General features: G+C 41.9%; 1 protein-coding gene and 1 non-coding gene across 3 annotated transcripts; both read right to left on the bottom strand.

Moving 5' to 3' along the window:
- Nucleotides 1-1,470: 1,470 nt before the first annotated feature.
- Nucleotides 1,471-15,208, bottom strand: REST (RE1 silencing transcription factor). 2 transcript variants are annotated; one of them, XM_033173556.1, is made up of 4 exons: nt 15,055-15,208; nt 10,057-10,976; nt 6,370-6,453; nt 1,471-5,108 (listed from the first exon to the last, which is right to left on the bottom strand). In XM_033173556.1, the coding sequence occupies exons 2-4, from the start codon at nt 10,964-10,966 to the stop codon at nt 3,397-3,399; spliced, it is 2,706 nt and encodes a 901-aa protein (XP_033029447.1). In that variant the 5' UTR covers nt 10,967-10,976; nt 15,055-15,208; the 3' UTR covers nt 1,471-3,396. The 2 variants fall into 2 exon arrangements, with proteins under 2 accessions (XP_033029447.1, XP_033029448.1); XM_033173557.1 differs by lacking the exon at nt 15,055-15,208 and adding an exon at nt 14,581-14,788.
- Nucleotides 15,209-18,267: 3,059 nt separating this feature from the next.
- Nucleotides 18,268-18,453, bottom strand: LOC117061346. The gene has a single exon (XR_004428079.1). It is a non-coding gene; the product is annotated as a U2 spliceosomal RNA (small nuclear RNA).
- Nucleotides 18,454-20,400: the final 1,947 nt, after the last annotated feature.

Here is a 20,400-nt window from a genome sequence, read left to right on the forward strand (position 1 = left end):
TGTCTTTTCTAGCGTGAAAGTTTTACTCCTGATCATTTGCTAGTAACATCTTCTGAGTAACATGACAGCATTTTATTGTAATGTGAAGTCATCTAATGTCATTACTACTAGTGACACCTGTTTGCCTCTACCTTTTCAACCAACTTGGTTTTTTAAAAAAATAATTAAAAATGTAGCTTAAGGCCACAAAGGCTTTTACAAAGTGGAAACCTCTCTTTTTAAAAAGGCAGAAAGAGAGAAAAATACACAGTACTGGAGTTTCCAACCTCTGTCCAAACCTTTTACAAAACAGTATTTTACAAAATGACAATATTTTACATCCAACAATAAAGTTGTGTTTAATACTATTCCAACTAATTGGTTAGGAAGACAATTCAGCAGTGTTTAATGGTTCAACATAAATATAGTTGCAACTTGATTCTCAGTTGACAATGATTGTCACAGCCAAGGTAAGTATTCAACACAAGCTATTCACACACCAATAACCAATGTTACACAATTTATTTCTGCCCTAAAGGGATTTTCCCCCCCCCTCAGATCTTTGGCCTCCTATTAGAAAACTCCCCCACCCACCCACCCACTACACAGAAGCATTGGGTTCCTGTATTCAGTCAACTTATATTGAAAAAGAACCACAAAAGGTTCTAGCAGAAAGGAGGAGGAAAAGAGACCAAATACAGCTTAAACTAATGCAAGCGTTAGCAGTCTCCAAGACAAAAGTATAAAATAGTTTGCTTTAATCTTTCTGCAGCAGGTCAAAAAACTATTGTGATAGCCATTCTGAGGCACAGTTTAGCAGGATGTTCTTCTGCACAAGCCCCAATAAGTAAACGAGCCATGCCAGAATACATTCATGGGGTTTGCCCTGGAGAAACGTCCTCACAGATCAGCCTTGGCCCACCTGGTGCCCTCCACATGGGAGTGGTAGTACACAGCATGGAAGGCATCAGATTGGCAAAAGCTGCTGGGATAGAATGTGCCCTTTGGCAGTGCAAGCTTCCATAGATGTTGCTTTGCAGGACTGCAGGTGGCATTTATATCTACAAATTTAGGAAAAACATAAATCTGAAGGGGGATAGATGCAAAAGACCTGCAGTTTTCTCATTGCTCACACATTCCAAATGCCTCAAACCTTACTGAAAACACTCGTTTTACTTGTGACTTTTCTCCCAGTGTTTGCAAATTCATAATAAATCCAATCATTTCAACTCCTTTTTATGTCAAGTATAAAAGTATCAGGGTAATTAATTTAAATTAAAACTTGATGGAATAAGGACCAGGAATTTCTACATATTCCCCTATTTGTTGCTTTCCAAGATCTTCCTGATAGTGTTGATCACTTCAAATTCCATGTATTATGTAATTGCCAACATTTTCTTTGTCAATCAGATAAGGAGCACAATCCACCTGGAAATTCTCTTGCACAGGACCCTCTGAAATGAGTATGAGCTGGGCAAAAGTACTTGCAAATTTTAAAATTCATGTGTACTTTTAATGGATTTTTTGCTCTCATTTGACTATTCCATGGCTTAGAAATCGACAAGCACCATCCATTAACAAATTAAGTTTCCCATGAAATTTCATATGCAAGCCCTTATTCATTTTAATGGAGGGCAGTGAAAAGTTTCTCCCAGCAATAATAAATGCACTAAAACAGCAGAAAGTACTGTCTGCATAAAAATGCATACTATATGAATATATTATCCAACCTTATGTACAGAGATATGTATGAACAACCTTCTTGGGGGCACAATCTACTGAGAAGTTGCCCTTTCACAACGGGAGTTATCCATGAGCTGTACTTGGTTCTTAGTGTGGTCTGTGGGATGACATTCCTTTAGTATCATTTGTTCCAAAATCAAATAATTAAAGCTACAACACTGCACAAACTCAGAACCAGAAAATGTGGTCAAGATAAACAACACTGGCCACAATAAGCAACAAACCTGAACAAGTCAACATTACGGGAAGGAAGCCCATTAACAAAAACCAAACATGCATATATAAAGTGTTCATATACACAGAAATAACTAAACTCCTAAAGGCTTAAACTGCATAGGTAAAAATAAAAACAATTATGTGCAACATTTTTTTTCATCTCTTAAAGCACAAGAAGAAATAAGAACCTTGTCGAAAAGTAGTATTTAACAAATAATGGATTCACTAATCAACAGAAAGGTAGAAAGAACTCCCAAGATTTTGGCTTGCTGATCATGATTGGGGGACCTGAAATGTATTTGCAAATTAAATATATGATCATGCAATTATGTTTTCTGTTAGCCAACCTCAACATTTTTCCGAAAGTGCTCTTTTTACAAATAATCTGCCACAGTGAGTTCTTTAAGCATTCATCCTATCAACAGGTGAAAATAAAAAGGCAGATTTTTCTAGAAACAATTGGAGCAATATTTCAATTTCTAGGAATTTATTTATATAACACTTTGTTCAACAAGCACAGATGGCCTGTGCACCTGTCACATTGCAAGGAACTCTTAACCAGGGATGAGCCTGACGGTCTCACACCCAAGACTCTCATTCTTCTGAACAAGGAGATGGACAAGAGTGAACCAGGTTGTGCTGTTTACTGAAGGCATTACCTCCCTAAAGACCCAATCTGTCTTCAGAAAACCCCCATTCACATACAGCTAAGTATTCTGAATATCAGAACCACATGGACAGGACCAGTTACTGTTTTCTTCCCATTAGGGGGTGGGAAAACTCACACACTTGGCCTTACCTACACTGCAATGGTGTAGAATTGGAATTTTATGGAGAAGTAGTTCCACATTGTGGCAAGTGTATATAAAACAGGGTCAAATAAGGGGGTCTAAACAGGGTGATCAGGAAGATACCACATTCAAATAAATGCTGATTCACATTTGACTTTCTCCTAGCAGTAAAGGGAAAAGAGAGGAGCACATGTCTCATACCAGGCTGAAATATCTTCCTGGAATGTAATGACTGGACAGGCCCAGACTGTGGGCTCAGTCAACTGTTAATATCTCCTGCTCAAGTCCTATGGAAACAAACAGGACTCTGCAACAGCATAACAGTGCTCTTGCACACTTCTTTTTTATTGTTTGTGCAGGAGACACTCTTGGTGGATTGTTCCCCAAGGCTACATTTCTAAACCTACTAACTTGTGAATAGTTCTGCTTCAAGTCAACAGAAATACTATCCCAGGGAGTTCTGCCAATTTAACAAGCCACAGCATGCATACCCTATTTGCCCTCTCTAATCAAAGAGATACAAGTAATTAATTAGTTCAACATTTCATCAATGGTCAGAAAAACACAACCAACTTTAAAAAAGTATAAGCAAACTGAGCTTAAGCAAAGATTCTACAAGAACTGGTACCTAAGCTCTAGAATAAACTGTCATGAAACTGCAGTTTGGTTAATCTTGCCCCTTTGTTGCTTTCTCAAGATAGTACACATTTACTAAATGGCGATTCAGGTGTTTACTGTATTCACCTTCCTTTTTAAATGAACGATCGCAGAATATGCACACATAGTTCTCCTTTGTGGCCTTGGCTTCTGCCACTTCTTGGGATGGTTTCTGATCTTTCTCCTGTGCTGTCCGAGCACCATTTAACCCAGAATCATCACTGCCTTCTGATATGTTGTCACTTATATCACTGCCCTCGTGACTGTGGATGCCTTCATCCTCTTCCATTTCCTGATTTTCATTTACTACTGTGCCATTGGACGATGCTGAAACCAGGTCTGCTTTAGTGCTCTTCTCCAGTTTTTCTGGCAACATTGGTGGAGGACCTTCTGCTGAGTCTTCAGCTTGCAATTCTTTTGTAGAATTGACATCTTCTGGATGTGGGTCACTCACAGTTTCTATCTCACGCATTTGTTGTATCTCTTCAGTTTCTTGTATTGGATCAGGATCAGTCACAATCTGCATCTCACAAGTTTCTGTGGTTTGTGTATTTTGGGACAAATCAGGTAAAGCATCTTTTAGTACGCCTGTCTCTTTTTCAAAGGTGGTATTTGAGTCGTCAGACCTGATACAAGGAATGACTGACAGCTCAATTTCATTCTGAGAAACTGCTTTAATAGTCTCCTCTTCTGCCATGGGCATTTCTTGCTCTTTCACCTCTATTTCTATATCCATAGCCTTGTGCTGTGCAGTCAGTGACTCTTGATCTTGCATATTCTCCACAGGAACACACTGGCTCTCTCTAACATCAAGGATAACAGTAGGCTGGAGTTCATTGCAAGCATTATCAGTTACCTTACTTTCCTCCTCTTGTATAGCAACAGATTCTTTAGAGAACGGCTCCTCATCTGTGACCTTCTCACAATCAAGCTTTCTGTTGTTCTTACCAGGCTTACTCCTCAGATATTTCTTTTTCTTGTTTTTCTTCAGGCAAGAATTTTGCTTTTTGGTGACTTCTACTTTGTTTTCACTCTTTTGGGAGTCCTGACATTTAGGGGACATTTTTTCCGTTTTCTTTTTCTTCTTCACTGTAACATCAGTGTCTGCTGCAAAATCTTTTGTCAAAGGAACAGGGGTGGCATCTGCTTTTCTCTTTGCTTTCTTTGTTTTACCAGATTTCTCTGTCATTTTCTCAGTTTTCACATTTGCCTCCTTGCTTTCAGCAACGGTTTTGCGACTTCGAGTTGTTACGTGGCCTATACCAACACTGGTAGTTGGTTTCTTTTCTTTTGACAGGTTTTCTTCTTTGACAGTTCTCTCACTTTTCTTTTCAGTCATCTCTTTCTTTGCCTGTTCTTGTTCCACGCTCTTATTATCACCGCCCATGTTTTCAGAAGTATTCACTTCATTCTTTTTAGTTCGTAGTCTTACTTTTGAGACATCCATTGTGATGTCACAGCAGTCAGGATGCCTGGATTTGATGTGATACTGCAAATTACACTTCTTGGATGCAGCATACTCACAGACTGGGCAAAGGAACTGCCGTGGGCTGACATGGAGTTCAACATGCTTCTTGAAGTTGCTTCGGTCAGCAGTTTTGTAGTCACAATGTGGGCAGGCCAACGGTTTGGGGCCATCATGAACCTGCCTTGCATGCCGAGTCACTTCATGCTGGTTTGATGCCACATAGCTGCACTGCTCACATTTAAACGGCTTCTCACCTGAAGCAATCAAGAGGGAAATTACCAGGGATTAAATTACAAACAGCAACTTATTTGCACAGCTACAGATTTATACAGTTGCGCATGCTTTTGCATTTCTCAACTTAAAAAAATGATTTTACAGTTAACACATTCACAAAAGACAGCAACAAACCAAAAGAAAGGAACAAAAACAAACAAACATGCAAGCAATAACTAATCCACATACTCCATCTATGGTAAATACATACCAGGAAAGATCAGTCTATAGTAATACTAGCAATTGGAATCCAAACCAAACTGGTCCACTGAAGGCAGTGTAGAAAAATGGAAATTATAGATGAATAGTAGGCTTACACAAATATTACACCACTCCCATTCAACCCAGAAACAATTATTTCCTCAAAAAGGTAAAATGTTTCTGCAGTGCTACCACTCCATCCCCCCAACCCAGACATAATACGTAGTTCCAGGAGAAAAATACAAACTGACTGGGTGATCAGCAACTCTTACTTGAACATTAAATGTGAGTGTGTACTAACAATAAAAACAGAAGTCAGTCATTAATATGCACAGCAGCAATCAACTTCACAAATTACATGTATGGAGGGGTTAAAATTCAATTGCTGCTTCAAAAGTTGTCACGAATGCAGGAAACACATTAAAAGTCACGTAAACAAGTGACAATCACAAGAAAGTTTTGCAGTGTGAATGCTCCAATTCAGCAATGCCCTCTTCTATTCTGCCCCAACCCCCACTTTTTTTGTTTAACACTCCCAGAACATCAGCATTCTGTGATTCAATGACCATTGTTCAGTTCTCAATGGCATGCATTTGGGTTCCCCACCTTTGGGGGAGTGTCAAAGTTTTTTTATAGTACTGCAAAACTTTGGATATCCCCGAGCTTGCTGGTTTATTTTCCTCTTCTGCATGGATGATGCTTTGATGAATACTGGAAACATAGGTAACAAGTGGGGAAGGAAGTTCACTCTGTATATGGGGGGGGGGGGCTTTCAAAGTTCTTTCTTATCAGCCAGGGGACTGCCCAGAGTGAAAAAAGAAACAGCAGGGATTTCATCCAGCTAGCCATGGCTGTTTCCACAGCCAATGTAAGCACACAATTAACAACTCACCTACGGGCTGCTTTAGGCTTAAACCTTTGGAGGTCATAAATAGACTACAAATTTCATTCTGCCAATCCCTGCACTGACACATCAGACATTTAACGAATATAGCCACAATCTTAACCACCACGGCTCTCTTGAATTGCCTTTTTACCAACCTGAATGTGTGCGCATGTGCCTGGTTAAATGAGTCTTCTGAGAACTTGAGTAAGGACACATGGAACACCGATAGGGACGCTCTCCTATTAAAACAGATAAACACAAATTAAAAATCCTTAAATTGCTCATAGAGGATTGAACTGCACACACACACACACACACACGAACACAAAATAACTGAGCTGGACGATTTGGTGAGAGAAAAGTGGCATAAAAATGTTGTTTCATCTTAAAACCGGACTAAGATTTTGGTTTAAATATCTTCCTTCCCGGTCTACTATACCTGGCAAATACCTCAAATATAAATTATCCCTAAAATAACTAGCATCCTTCACCTAAAAAGTAATTCACCTGCTCTATAAATATGACATAAACACTAAATGAAACCAAGGTGCGTGTTGCGTGTGTGTGACTATTTTAGTTTGCATTTGGGTTGAAGTGATTTCTGTCCATGATATCTGTAAATTTTACAACAACGCTAGAAACAATCTAGGTGTTTTTTTATTCCCATATTGCAGATATTGTTGCTGAAAAATAGCTGCTTGCCTAAATCTGCCTTGTAATTCTTGGCCGAAGCAAGATTTAAACCAGGGAATTCCTGCCTCACATTCTTAGCTAGGCATCCACAAATTCAATCATCAACAAGTGCAAGCGCCCCTGAACTCACAAGGACACTCTGCAACCTCCCACATACTCTTACAGAAAATAAGCAGCAGCAAAATTCTCTCCCACCATTTCCAGCATTGCTGCTCAAATTACAGAAAATTCCAATTCTCCCTCAACTCCTTTTGCAAGGTCAGAGGGGATGGGAGAGAGACTGTGTTCTCTCAGACTTGTCCTGAGGTCCAAGAAAAGGTAAATTATAGGGATGAACAATTTTTGAGGGAAATTGTCTGACCTTGGTGAAGAAATCAAAAATTGTAGCTACAACCGTCTCTCATCTCCAGGTAACCCCACCCCCATTTCCCCAAATGTTTTCCCTTGGGCACCACTGCTTCAAGGAGCGTCAAACACCTTCTGGCAGAGCCATGCAACCCTCCTCCCCATTTGTCTTTCCTGCGTCAGAGGCCAGTTGTTTGGCCTTTCTTGACCAAGGCTATCCAGGCACCTTGGCCAAACACCTGTAAATCTCATTTTCAATGGGAGACACTTAAACAAATACTTCAGATTAAAATGTACTGTGCTGAAGATTGGCTGGATTATGCTCTAACTCAATGACCTCTAGACGGTGTTATGGGACCCACTACCAGGTGGTAGCCTAATAATTTTTTTCCTAAAAACTCAGTTTCTATCAGACTTTTGCTAACATACACTTTTTGACATGCACCAGTTTCATAACAGCAGCAATGAAACTGACTGACTTTCCCTATTGTTTATACCAGGGGTCTCTAACCTTTTAGGACCTGGAGTCAAGGGATTGATGTTCAGATTTCTCCCCAGAAAAAACACCTACATATACACAAAACAAGTATGACCAGAAACAATAGCAGGCAAGTAATAATGAAACAATCCCCCCAAAAAGCACAACAAAAAGACAAAACTCAAATTAAAAAATCGGAAAACATGTAGGAGGGAAAGGGGGAACTGTATGGGCACAAAGGAGAGTGCCTGAGGACACCATAGTGCCTGTGAGTGCCACACTGGAGACCCTAAGTCTACACAGTTGTATTGGGGTGTCTTTCTTCTCCCCTTCACTCTTTTAGTTGCAAATCTAGTGTTACCACTTATTTGGGGTCAGCAACAAATGATTTAAAAAATACAACTTACTTTTTTTTCATTTAGTAGAAACTGGCCAGCACAAGGAAAAGAGATCACAATGAGGAACAGAATTCTGCACATATATCCATAACTCAACTATTTGTCACATTATGTCTGGTACAAGGTTACATTCTACATAGCATTACTGGGGCGGATATGTATCTAAGCTAGAGCGAAATTCTGAAGTCTTTTAGATGGGAGAACAGGGGCTATACACCACTTGAGTCTAAGATCACTAGAATATGATACTGAACTTAAAGCACTTTCTTTTGCCTAATAATTCAAGCATGTGCATGCCTGGCTTTCACTCCTGGCACCGCTGCAGGTTTTGTCTCCACTAATTATGACTAGTCTGTTTTTCTGCCCCTTAACAATGGTTTTATACGCAGAAATCTATAGGTGAAGATAATTCACGGCAACAGTATCACCTGGTAATTTCTGCAATAAAGGGATGAGGATAGGATTCAAAAGCAATAAACTACACTCTCCTTTCCAAGCAGAATACCGTTAGGGGAGGAAGAATGCTTTCCTGCAGCACCCAATGAATCTGTAACATTGCATAGGAACAGCATGATGGTCTCAGTTTCTGAACATGTTAAGTAATCAACTACAGCCTCACAACTCCTTCTGTTAAAAAAAAAAATATTGTCTGCCACCTTGAAAAGAATCCAAGCCTGAATCATGGTGGTTGTTTCTGCTCTATTAATGCAAAATCTGAGCAAAAGTGGCAAAAGAATGCAGGCCACCACTGCATATATATAATGAAGCTGAAATTCCAAAGCCTGGCAACTTGTGCTGGCTTGTATTCTCTTCCTCAGTAGAACATAATTACATCCAATACTGGATTGAAATCCCTATCCACTATTTTTCTTTCATATTCAACTGTTATATCCTGATTCTAGAAGTGCACTTAAATTGCTGTGTCACAGTAAGTCTCATGGTTACTTAAGCACGATCCTCTGTTTGGCAGGAGAAGCACAGCCACAAAGCTTCCTTACTTGCCAAACAGAATTTTCCGAACAGGGGTGGGTGGGGTGGGGGGGGGGAGCACAGAGTTGCAAAAATAATGAGGCAGCTGGAAGGATCCAACAGCCATTTGGATGCCACCTCTGTGAGCAAAACTGGGCCTGCCCCAACCAATATCTGGTCCCAATGATTGGCATGGGATGAGGATAAGGCCAAAGAATTCATAGAAAAATATGAGGTTTGAGGGATGCTCATCATTTTGGAACTGCACTAATCTTCCACTACCACTAGGTCTCTTAAGCTCAGCCCTAAGAACAGCTACAAGCTTAAATAGCTCAACTACCACTGTCACTTTTAAGTCAAACAAATTGTTTCTGACTTCATTTTAAAATTAGCTTCAAAAGTCAAGTCTACTTTTAGTGATTTCTGGCAATTTTGTTATTTTCCTGTTCTGCATTTCTTCAAAAAAATAACTTTGACACAAATGTTTTGTGAGGGTTTTATACAAACAAAACAAAAAGGTTGAGCAGAGAAAAACAAATTAGCTGACTCTGTGGCAAAGTATTTTCAAAAGCAAAAATCACCACTGTTCCTTTACTAGAGCTAATTTTCAGTATATAAACATCTATTATATTGGTGATTATTTAAAATGTGATTGGAAAAAATTGTAATTCTCAAAATGCACTCATTCTCCTTAAAAACTATCAGTGAGAATCAGCAAATATCACCTCCCCTGCCACACAAAGATGTAATGAATTGTGTTTAGTTTTATTGTTTTACCCATTAGCTCTAATGTATAACACAATACTCCTAGTACACATAAGCCAATCATTTAAAATCAGAAAGTGCTAGTTTATAGCACAATTTATAACATGATGGCAAACAAGTGCAAACACACTCAAATCCAGCACACCCAAGTCCACTGCAAACAGCCAAACCTAAGAAACAGATACAACACTCACCTGTATGAGTTCGAATATGTTGCACATAGTTGTTCTTCCGGTCTGAGAAGTAGGAGCATTGTGAGCATGTGTACACTTTCCGTGGGAAATGGTTTCTTAAATGCTTCTTCCAGTGATATTCACTGACAGTTGTATATGTGCAGATGGTGCATTTGTAGACCCTCTCATTTTCTCCTGCTTTGTTGTGATGCTTCAAATGAGCCAGATAGTGATCATACCTGTTAGTGTTGTAGCCACAGCGATCACATCTAATGGGCCCCTTGGAGAAATCAACTTCATCTGTAGCACTGGAGGCAGCTTCTTTAACTTGGCCATGCTTCTCAGCTTTTTCTTCTACAATGAATCTCTTGGCACTGTGTACCCGAATGTGATGGACAAACTCCTTCTCTGACTCTGCCTCATACTGACACGGCTTACAACGAAATGGTTTGTTCTTCAAGCTCTTACATTTGTCATCTGCACTTTCTGGAGTATCTGGCACCTCCAATGGGTAGCCCTTGTCTTGGCTGCAAGTATGAGGAACAGAAGGCTCTGTCAGTTCTGCCATTTCCACATTACGAACCTCAGGAGCTTCAAGGGATCCCAGATCCATATCTTCCAGGCGTCTATGGTTGTTCTCTATGCCCTGTGCTTCATCTATTCCTTCTCCGTCGCTGTCTGAAAAGTTGGCATTGCCGACGGTTGTCAGTTCAGCCATTTGCCTCTCTTCACCAACCATGTAATCACAACAGTTGCCATTAACTTCTCCTGTCAGGGCCACATTTGCCAACATAATAAGCTGTGGAGCTGCTAGCTCAGCTTTGGAAAGTTCCGAAAAGTCATACATGTCATTTGGCAAAGCCATGCCAAGGTTAGTATTTCCAGGGAACAGGCCACTGCCACCAGACTGCCCCAGCACTTGCATTGCCATATTAACAGTTCTGTTAAAAAGGGAGGGAAAGATTGTTTAAGTGTCTGCCTTGAAATTATTATGTAATAATCCAAAACTGAGAACACTTCCGATAACAGTGACAAATTAATTATGATACTTATCTTGATTAAGAGAAATTGTGGTCAAATATGGACACATTTTCCACAAAGTCAAACTTTTAATTGCATCATGATTTCATTTTATAGCCAAGTGTCAGTGTCCTTCCTTCCTAGCATGCTTCCAGGCAAGGACTTTATATTTCAAACGAGTTGTTTACATTCAATCTTTCTGTGTGCACAATTGCCATGCTAAATTCCACCATTTGTTTTTGTTCCAGTTACACTGTTATTCTGCTGCTTGCTGTCCACACCAGTGCCCTTCACTACCTATTTCTGTACCTGCACACACACTACATTAAAATAGATCCACTGGAAGTAGCTGGGGATTTCTTTAATACTAATGTCTTGCACAATAATTATATTTGGCGGGGGCAGGTGTCTGTATCCAGAACAATTTGGAATGTCCTACAGTCCCTTTTTACTCTTAAAAGCACAAGCACACTTTCCCCAGACTGCAAAAAAAATCGCAGCAGCAATGAAATATTTAAATTATGATAAAGAGGTATTGTGCAAAGCCCATGTATTTTAATGTGTGGAGCTCTTCAGAGAACAGCTCCTTTGAACTGGGTTGCTGAAATTAAAGCACATTTTCAGCATGCAGCAATTGGTTGAAATAGGTCTTTTTCATTTGGTATTGGGGACCACAGAGGGAAAATGGCAAGGTTTTGCTCACGTGAGGAGCAAATGTTGATAGTGGCCATCCAACAAAATGTCACCATACATGATAAACCTCTTGAAAACCTCCTACCAAAAACTGTGCTAATGAGCTTCTATGCCAGTGGTGACTAGTATGCAGCAGGATATGCAGTATATATATTTTTTTCTTATCAGATTTCCCACAGTGCGATGAAATTAGGATTATATGCTTTAAAAGCACAACTAAAATTTTTATGACATGTGGATGCTGCAAAAAAATTATCTGAATGCACTGATTCCACAATACTGTAAACTCCAACTATAAGCACACCTACACCCAAGCATGCTTCATTTAACAGCAAACACCGAGAGCCTTGTAACCTAGCCAAGTGTGAATAAGGTTATTAATTATAATTAATTGGTTATCACTTTAAATACATGTCTAGGATCCAAAGCATTAAATCTGAAGGCCACACTACTCATCTTTAAATGAAAAGCTGAAACTAGGCATATTTTAGTTAAATGTGCAGGGTTTTATGAATACTGATAACAGTTGTAGTCAAACAATGCTTTGTCTTTTCCAGAACATTAAAAGGAAAAATAGATTTAAAGTGCTAATTGTTTTGAGATGTCGCATGGGAAGATAATTGTTGATTAACTAATGAACATTATTATTAATTCTTTAGCAACTAGCACGTGGTCCAATAATTCTGTATAAAGCAGGCTTCCTCAACCTTGGCCCTCCAGATGTTTTTGGCCTACAACTCCCATGATCCCTAGCTACCAGGACCAGTGGTCAGGGATAATGGGAATTGTAGTCTCAAAACATCTGGAGGGCCGAGGTTGAGGAAGCCTGGTATGAAGGGTGAGAGTGGGTAAATAGTTGTCATTGCTCCTTTGCTTCGGAAAACCAACTTTCAACACTAAATTTGAATAAAAAGAGCAATTAAACAATGATGGTCTAGATTAAATATGCTTTAATCCAATGCACTTTATTTCTAAACACCAAAATCCTCTAGGCCACAGCACCAGACACTTATATTACATTTAGTTGTAATGCAATACTGCAGAAGTCCCAACCAAGCAAGGAGCTAAGCAGTCCTCTTACCACAATGTAAAGAAGGAAAGGCCATATTAAAAATATATTTTGTTAAGGCCTTCCTGAAAGCCAGAACCAAAGATCATACAAATGCTAACTGGAAGACAGTTCCATTATTGCGGAACCCTCACAGCATCATACACACAGGAAAGTCCTCAAACACAGACCTTTGAAGACCTGGCTTGGGCCTTACTTCCTGTTGGACTACTTAACAGTTAAATCATTTCAAAAACCTTTCCACTGGCCAGACTTCTTAAAACCTACTCAGAGTTGTTCTTCTACTGATATAATTACCTACACTGCACAAGTAAATAAAAGTGAAGCTACCTGGAGTAAGGTATCATGTAACCATACATGTTCTTTGAATTAATTCAAAGTAAATACCTACAGACAAGATATATCCCCACAGCAAAACAGGAACGGCTGTCGGTGTTGTGTGTTTTTGTGCAATTCAGGATTTGTTTTGAAAACTGAAAATGCATACACCATGGCTTCTCGGCTCCCTTCTCTTCTACTAAGGTACTGAAGAAAAGCTCAAACACACACACATTCCTCAACAAAGTGTGTTTGGCAAGTTACTTGGTCTTGAAATTAGTCAACCAACAGCAGGGTGGGGATTGTATTTAAATAAAATACTGGTCTCGTTTTTGGCCTAAACGCAAACGAGCTCAATGACCTACATACACAATGTTGAACTCGGTATCAAGGCAGAAAGTAAAGAGAACTAGCAGTGTTTTAAAGTCTGGAAGCTTTCAAATGCCGATGGTCTTTTATTAAGCCTCTTGCTCGTTTGCTGAGAAATTAAATTCCAAGTTTTTACTCCCAAGTAAGTATGCAAAGGAACTTGAGGCCGCAGATATTCGCCGAAAAAAGCTCACAGTGGGAGAAGCCCGTTACCAAATGTTTGTGTGTACCATTAGCCCCAACCACCATTGACTGCCGCTGCTGCTGTTGCATTCCAGAAATAGGCATTCGGCCATTTTCTCAAATACCAAGTAGAAGCACAAAGCAGCTCTCTTTGCAAAACTCTTGCCTGCAGCGCACAACGCACAAGCTCACCGAAGTCGGTGCTGCTGCTCGGGAAGCCGGGGGGAGGAGGGGGTTGCCTTCGCCTAGTCAACCCACTTTGCCTCCCTTTCTTTCAACCTTGTCCCCCAACCACCACCCCCCCAAAAAAGTTACAACTCTCCAGCAACTTTATAAAAGAAAGAAAGAAAGTGAGCGAGGGCGAAGATTTGCCCAACTTCCTCCCACCCCACCCCCAACACTCCCCCGCCCCCAAGAGAAGGACGGCTGGGGCCTTTTCCTTTCTCTCCCGAGACATAAGCAATGCAACCGTGTGTGCGGGGAGATCTTGTTGCCAGGTTCTGCAACCTCTCCTCACAGCTCCCCCACCGCCCCCCTCAATAATACATATGCAACTTCCCACGGACACACGCCACGAGTCTCTCAACTCTTCCCTTCGAGGGTGGGGGCGGAGAAGGAAGCTGGGGGAAGGAATCAGTACGGCAGTAGGTTGGCGGTGGGGGGGGGGTAGTTGAGAGAGTTAAGTTTCGTACTTTCCTCCTCCAAGGAAAACGTGGTTGGAGGTGGGGGTGGGTGGCTGGGGAACGTGACCCGAGGCCCACCCGATTCGCCCCCGCCCCCACCCCGTCCCCAACTTGCAGAGGGTGGGGAATGCGCGAGCCTTTCCCTTGCCCCATCCATCCCTCCGCACCGAAGAGCGCAAGGTCACCGCGCGCACAAAAGCGGCAACTCACGGCGAAGAGGCCCAGCGGCGGGGGAGGGCGAGAAATCGCTGTCCAGCTCCACCACGCAGGGCGGCGGCTGAAGCTGCTGCGGCCTCGTCGGCTGCTCTCGGCCCGGGAGACGGCGACGAAGGCGGCTCCTTCCCACCAAGCACCAGCCTTCCTTCCGGCCACCGGAGACTAACGGCCGTTGGTCGTGGCGGCGGAGGAGAGGGCGAAAGGGGAGGCTGTTCCTCGGGGGGCTCCTCCGGCGGCTTCCTTCCTGAGAGGCCCCTCAGCCAGCCTGCCTCGCTTTCCCCCCCGCCCGGCCGCCCTCACTCCACCCACTCCGGCGACGCCGTCCCATGCGCAGCAGCAGCAGCAGCAAGCAGCCGCCCTCAGATCAGCCCTGGACAGCGCCACAGGCTCGCTCCTGCTCCCGCTCCCCTTCCTCCCTCCCACCGCCAGCACCACTAACACGACGACGGCGACGGCGGGGCAACTCACCGCCTCTCCTCCGAGGCCAACGGGAGTCAAGGGGGCGACGACGGCGACGAGCCTCCCCTCAGCGCCGAAGACGAGCGGGCGGCGGCGCGCATTCCAGCACTCACCACGCGCGTGGCAACGGCAGCCACGGCGAGCGAGCGAGGAGGCCCGCCCAACCCTAGGCAGTTATTGCCCCGGTCCCGCCCCTTTCCTCATGGCGCGTCCCCTCCTCTCTTTTCCCTCCCCCTCCCCCTCCCCACAGCGCCTCGTTAGGCCAGGTCACGCTTAGTCTGGCTCACGAGCAAGGCCTGGCGAAGTGGTGGCGGAGGCTGTGCTATAAGAGCACCAGCCAGCCGTAGCTGGTGACTCTGCCAGGTTGCTTGGATAACTGTTGCCTCGCTTTTTGTTAGACCCAGACAGGCAGCTGGAGGAGGTTTATCGAGGGGAGGTGGGGTGGGGGCGGTGTGGGTTAAGGAACTTCCTCTTCTCCTCACCCAAGATTTACCACAGATGTTGCACAGCTCCTGCTTTTTTGGCCTCCATTGGCTCGTTATCTACCACCTCAGAAGAACCTACTTAATAAACACATACAAAAAAACACACACTGTTGACTCAAGAAACTTGAGAGACTCTCACTCACTGAGCCCCTCTAACTTGGAAAACTGCAAATGGAAATTTCTCTCATCATGACCAGCTTGTAAAAATAAGAAGAGTAGTGGTGTTGAGGTGATGAGACTTAGGCTAGTTTGGGGATTCTTAGAAATGTCCAACCTCAGCGCATGCTAAAGCTCACCATGTGCCATAAATCACATTATTCAGGCAGCCTGTTGTTCCTCAACAATATGGAAGGCACTTTCCCCGCCAAAGATTCAACCTGTTCACTTTCTGTTAAAATAATACACAGACTGTTGTTGCAATCTTTTTTGCAGGCAGAGCTGGGAGAAAGCTCCGTTTAATATGGATCTAAGCAGGGCTTTTTTCAGCCAGAACCTCTCAGGTGGGCGCCATTGCCATTCTAAGAGAACAAGGGAGGCATTCGTGGTGAGTTCTGGCACCTCTCTCTAGAAAAATAGCATTGGATCTAAGCAAATGTATTTAAGATTGTGCTGCACAAAAGTTAAGACTACAGCTCCTTTGCACCAATGGGATCTTCCGTCCCATGTAAATTTAGTAACAATACATAATTAGCGTCATCTCCATATTTGCCTCTCTGTAGCTTTCCCTTGAGCGTGGTTGATGGGCACCTCATTCACCAACTTCAAGTGAGACAGCCAATGTAAACCTGAGAAGTCACACTGAGCTTAATATGGCTTACTGCCGATTAAATGTGCATAATTTTGCATCCCAAGACTGAGTCAGTAAGCCTGTCCTTCGTTACTACCCTGGATGAACATACCGTATACAATCCAGGCTGATTTCAACCATCGTACTGTCTTAAGAATAATGCAGGTTTACCTTATAGGGTTGTTGTAAGATACATTGAGAAAATATGTCAAAATCACCTAGAACATTCTAAAGAACTAGATAAAATGCTAAGTGATATAAATAATTCTGACCAACTTTTTCTGAAGCCAAGAGTTTCTGGATGCCGTTGGGTCAGCTTCTTAAATCCTAAAGGAGGGCAAGGCAAACAAAAATGCTGAGGGAAGGAGGGAAAGAAATAGTGTGGGAAGCAACACAGCAGAGACTGGGGAAATGAAAGTTGGGATTTAGATATGATTGCCAGATGTCTCAAGGCCTAGGCTCAAGGACAGACTTCTGGAGTGAGAATTTGAAGTATTTGTATGTTTTTAGAAATTCTCATCTGATTTCCAGATCAGGATCTCATGGTCATACTTATATGCTATATTTTATACTTACCTTTCTTTACTATATTTGTAAAGGCTGTCCTATAAAATAACATTATCTGGAAGTCTCACTAAAAATAAAATGCAGTATAATAATAATAATAATAATAATAATAATAATAATAATAATAATAATAAATAATTAATAATTAATAATAATAATAAATCAAATACTGAGAATGGGGTACTATTCAGCTAGGTTTTACAAATAGTTAGTCCCGATTAGATTATTTAACATGGTTATCAGAGAATCATAGAAAAGTAGAGTTGGAAGGGACCCTGAGGAAAATCTAGTCCAACCCCCTGCAATGCAGGAATATGCAGCAATGCAGAATGATGCAGCTGTCCCATATGGGGATCAAACCTGCAACCTTGGTGTTTTTAGCACCACACTTTTATGTTAGGTCCATTAATATCAGTGGATCTGCTCTGAGTAAAATTTAGTTGAATACCACCCTCAGATTTTAAAACCACAAGTTGTTTAAAAAGACCAGGTGGATTAAAAGAACTACATCTGGGAGTGAAAAGGCCATAGAGAAGACATGAGGTGAGCTTCTCTTGGGATGCTAGTCCATACCTGGAATGCCACCATTGAGACAGCCCTCTCACTAGTAGACACCTGCCTTGTTTCACTTGCTGGGGCGCCAGGAGGATCTCAAGATTTAGATAGATGTATGCTAGAAAAGTTCTTAAAGAAATGGGAGTGCCTGATCACCTTTCTCCTGAGAAATCTCTATGTGGGACAAGCTACAGTTAGAACTGGATATGGAATAACTGATTGGTTCAAAACAGGGAAATGAGTACGACAAGGCTGTATACAGTATTGTCTCCCTGCTTATTTAACTTATATGCAGAATTCATCATGCGAAAGTTTGGACTGGATGAATCCCAAGCCGGAATTAAGATTGCCAGAAGAAATATCAACAACCTCATATATGTTGATGATACAACCTTGATGGCAGAAAGTGAGGAGGAATTAAAGAACCTTTTAATGAGGGTGAAAGAGGAGAGCGCAAAATATGGTCTGAAGCTCAACATAAAAAAAACTAAGATCATGGCCACTGGTCCCATCACCTGGCAAATAGAAGGGGAAGAAATGGAGGCAGTGAGAGATTTTGCTTTTTTGGGTTCCATGATCACTGCAGATGGTGACAGCAGTCACGAAATTAGAAGACGCCTGCTTCTTGGGAGAAAACCAAGACAGCATTTTAAAAAGCAGAGACATCACCTTGCCGACAAAGTTAAAGCTATGGTTTTCCCAGTAGTAATGTATAGAAGTGAGAGCTGGACCATAAAGAAGGCTGATCGCCGAAGAATTGATGCTTTTGAATTATGGTGCTGGAGGAGACTCTTTTTTTTTTTTTTTTTTTTTTTTTTTTTTTTTTTTTTTTGGTGCACCGTTCCTGGAGGTACTGCAATACCAGGTCGATGCATGGAGTGGACGGAGCAAGCCCCTATTCCATCTCCCAGCTCCAAAAATCCATTTAATATATAGTCCTCAAATAGAGGACATATCAGATATTAAACTGATAAGATACTACACTTGATCTTAGCCAAAAGGCCGAGAAGCGATTGAGACTCTTGAGAGTCCCATGGACTGCAAGAAGATCAAACCTACCCATTCTTAAGGAAATCAGCCCTGAGTGCTCACTGGAAGGACAGATCCTGAAGCTGAGGCTCCAATACTTTGGCCACCTCATGAGAAGAGAAGACTCCCTGGAAAGGACCCTGATGTTGGGAAAGAGCACACGGAGAAGGGGACGACAGAGGACTAGATGGTTGGACAGTATTCTCGAAGCTACCAACATGAGTCTGACCAAACTGCAGGAGGCAGTGGAAGACAGGAGTGCCTGGCGTGCTCTGGTCCATGGGGTCACGAAAAGTGGGACACGAATAAATGACTAAACAACAACAACAAAAATGCTAGAAAAGACTATCTGTCAGGTAGCCAGGCTCCAAGCTGTTAAAGATTAGGACCAGCACTAATGGACCCAATAATTGGGCCCACTAATGGACTAGGGGCCAGTGCATCTGACAAAGCACTGATGCAATATGGCCAAAACCCCAATCCCAGTCAATAATATCATCACACTATTTTGAACCAACTACAGCTTTTGGACAATTTTGATACAACACATTGTATTATAGGAGCATAACTGGCCAGCTATCTCCATCCAAGTATGGGCACAGCTAATAGATCACCTGTGTCACTGTCCTAGCACAGAAAGGGAAATAAAGAAATACTAACATGATTGTGGGGGGGGGGATAGTGGGTTAAACTCTGAAAAGAATGTGGGTGAGGAACTCTGAAAAGAATGTGGGGTGCTGGAAATGGACCCCAAGGAAAACCTCTGGGCCCTTTTCTCCTTGGGATTTACCGGTAACTTTTTCCCTAAACTGAAGCCTTCCCTAGCCTAAGGAGGTGGCTAAAATCCTGACCAGTTCCAATCCTGAGATCCGGCAACCATTCAGTTAAGAAAAGGTATAAGGAGGCAAAAGGTCCAGACCAAAGAGTCAGGACTAAGAAGGAAAAGAAAATTTATAAAGAATTAGTAGAGAAAGGAGAGGAGTACACAGTGAGGAGCTGTTGAGTTGAGAAATCATACACCTATTTGAACTAACCAGGCATGTTTTTGGCTGTGGGCCAAAGTATATCAAGGATTCTGTAAATACTTTTGAGAAATGCTAAAAGGAAGCTCAGAGAAATTTGGCATGTGTGAGGGAGTTACATTTAAATTAGTATGGTTTGTTTTCATCCACTGAAGTATGGGTCTGTTGAACTTGTTGCCCAATCATTTATGTGAGCTGGAGATCCCATTTTTAGAACAAAAGTGCTATCTGTTGAGATGCTAAATTGTGACCCCACCTGAAGTTGACACCCTCAGGCACTTTTCTCCCACCCTGCAAATTAAAGGTATGCAGACTGCAGGCTGTTGTTTTGAAGAATACTTTCTGTAATGGGAAGAGGCAGGTGGGGGCATAGTTGCTGGGTTCTTCAGCTGGATATAATTTGACCAGTCCATAAGGCTGTGAGTACATTTTCTAATATTTTTGCAGGTACTGAATGGTTCGTGCATAGCTAGCTTTCCTTGACAGTGCAAAAGCTTGGTGTTGTTGTTTAAGTAACAGGGTACCTTCAAAAAGTGTGTTATGTGGCCTGGGGAGGGGTTCTGCTTTTGAAAAAGAAAGTCACAAATTCCACCAGGCACTCGCAAGCCAAGCCCTTAGGCTTATCTATAATAGCTCTTTGGATCCCAGACTGTTTGCTATAGTTTGAGATGTAAGTTTTCAATTTACTTGAATGACCACAAAAACATGCAACCTAGTCTGTATATCTTTTGTATTTTTAAAATATCCAGACCTTTTAGGCAGCAGAAATTACAGCATTTTATTGTTTTTCTTGATCTCAACCATTCTTTCACAATCAGCAGCTAAATCACATGCATACAATCCACAAGTATATCAAAATTATATCAAGATTAGCAAGACATTGTTTACAGTCCTACAGCCTGATTTCACA

Source organism: Lacerta agilis, chromosome 16, assembly GCF_009819535.1.
Source record: "Lacerta agilis isolate rLacAgi1 chromosome 16, rLacAgi1.pri, whole genome shotgun sequence".
Classification (NCBI taxonomy): Eukaryota; Metazoa; Chordata; class Lepidosauria; order Squamata; family Lacertidae; genus Lacerta; species Lacerta agilis.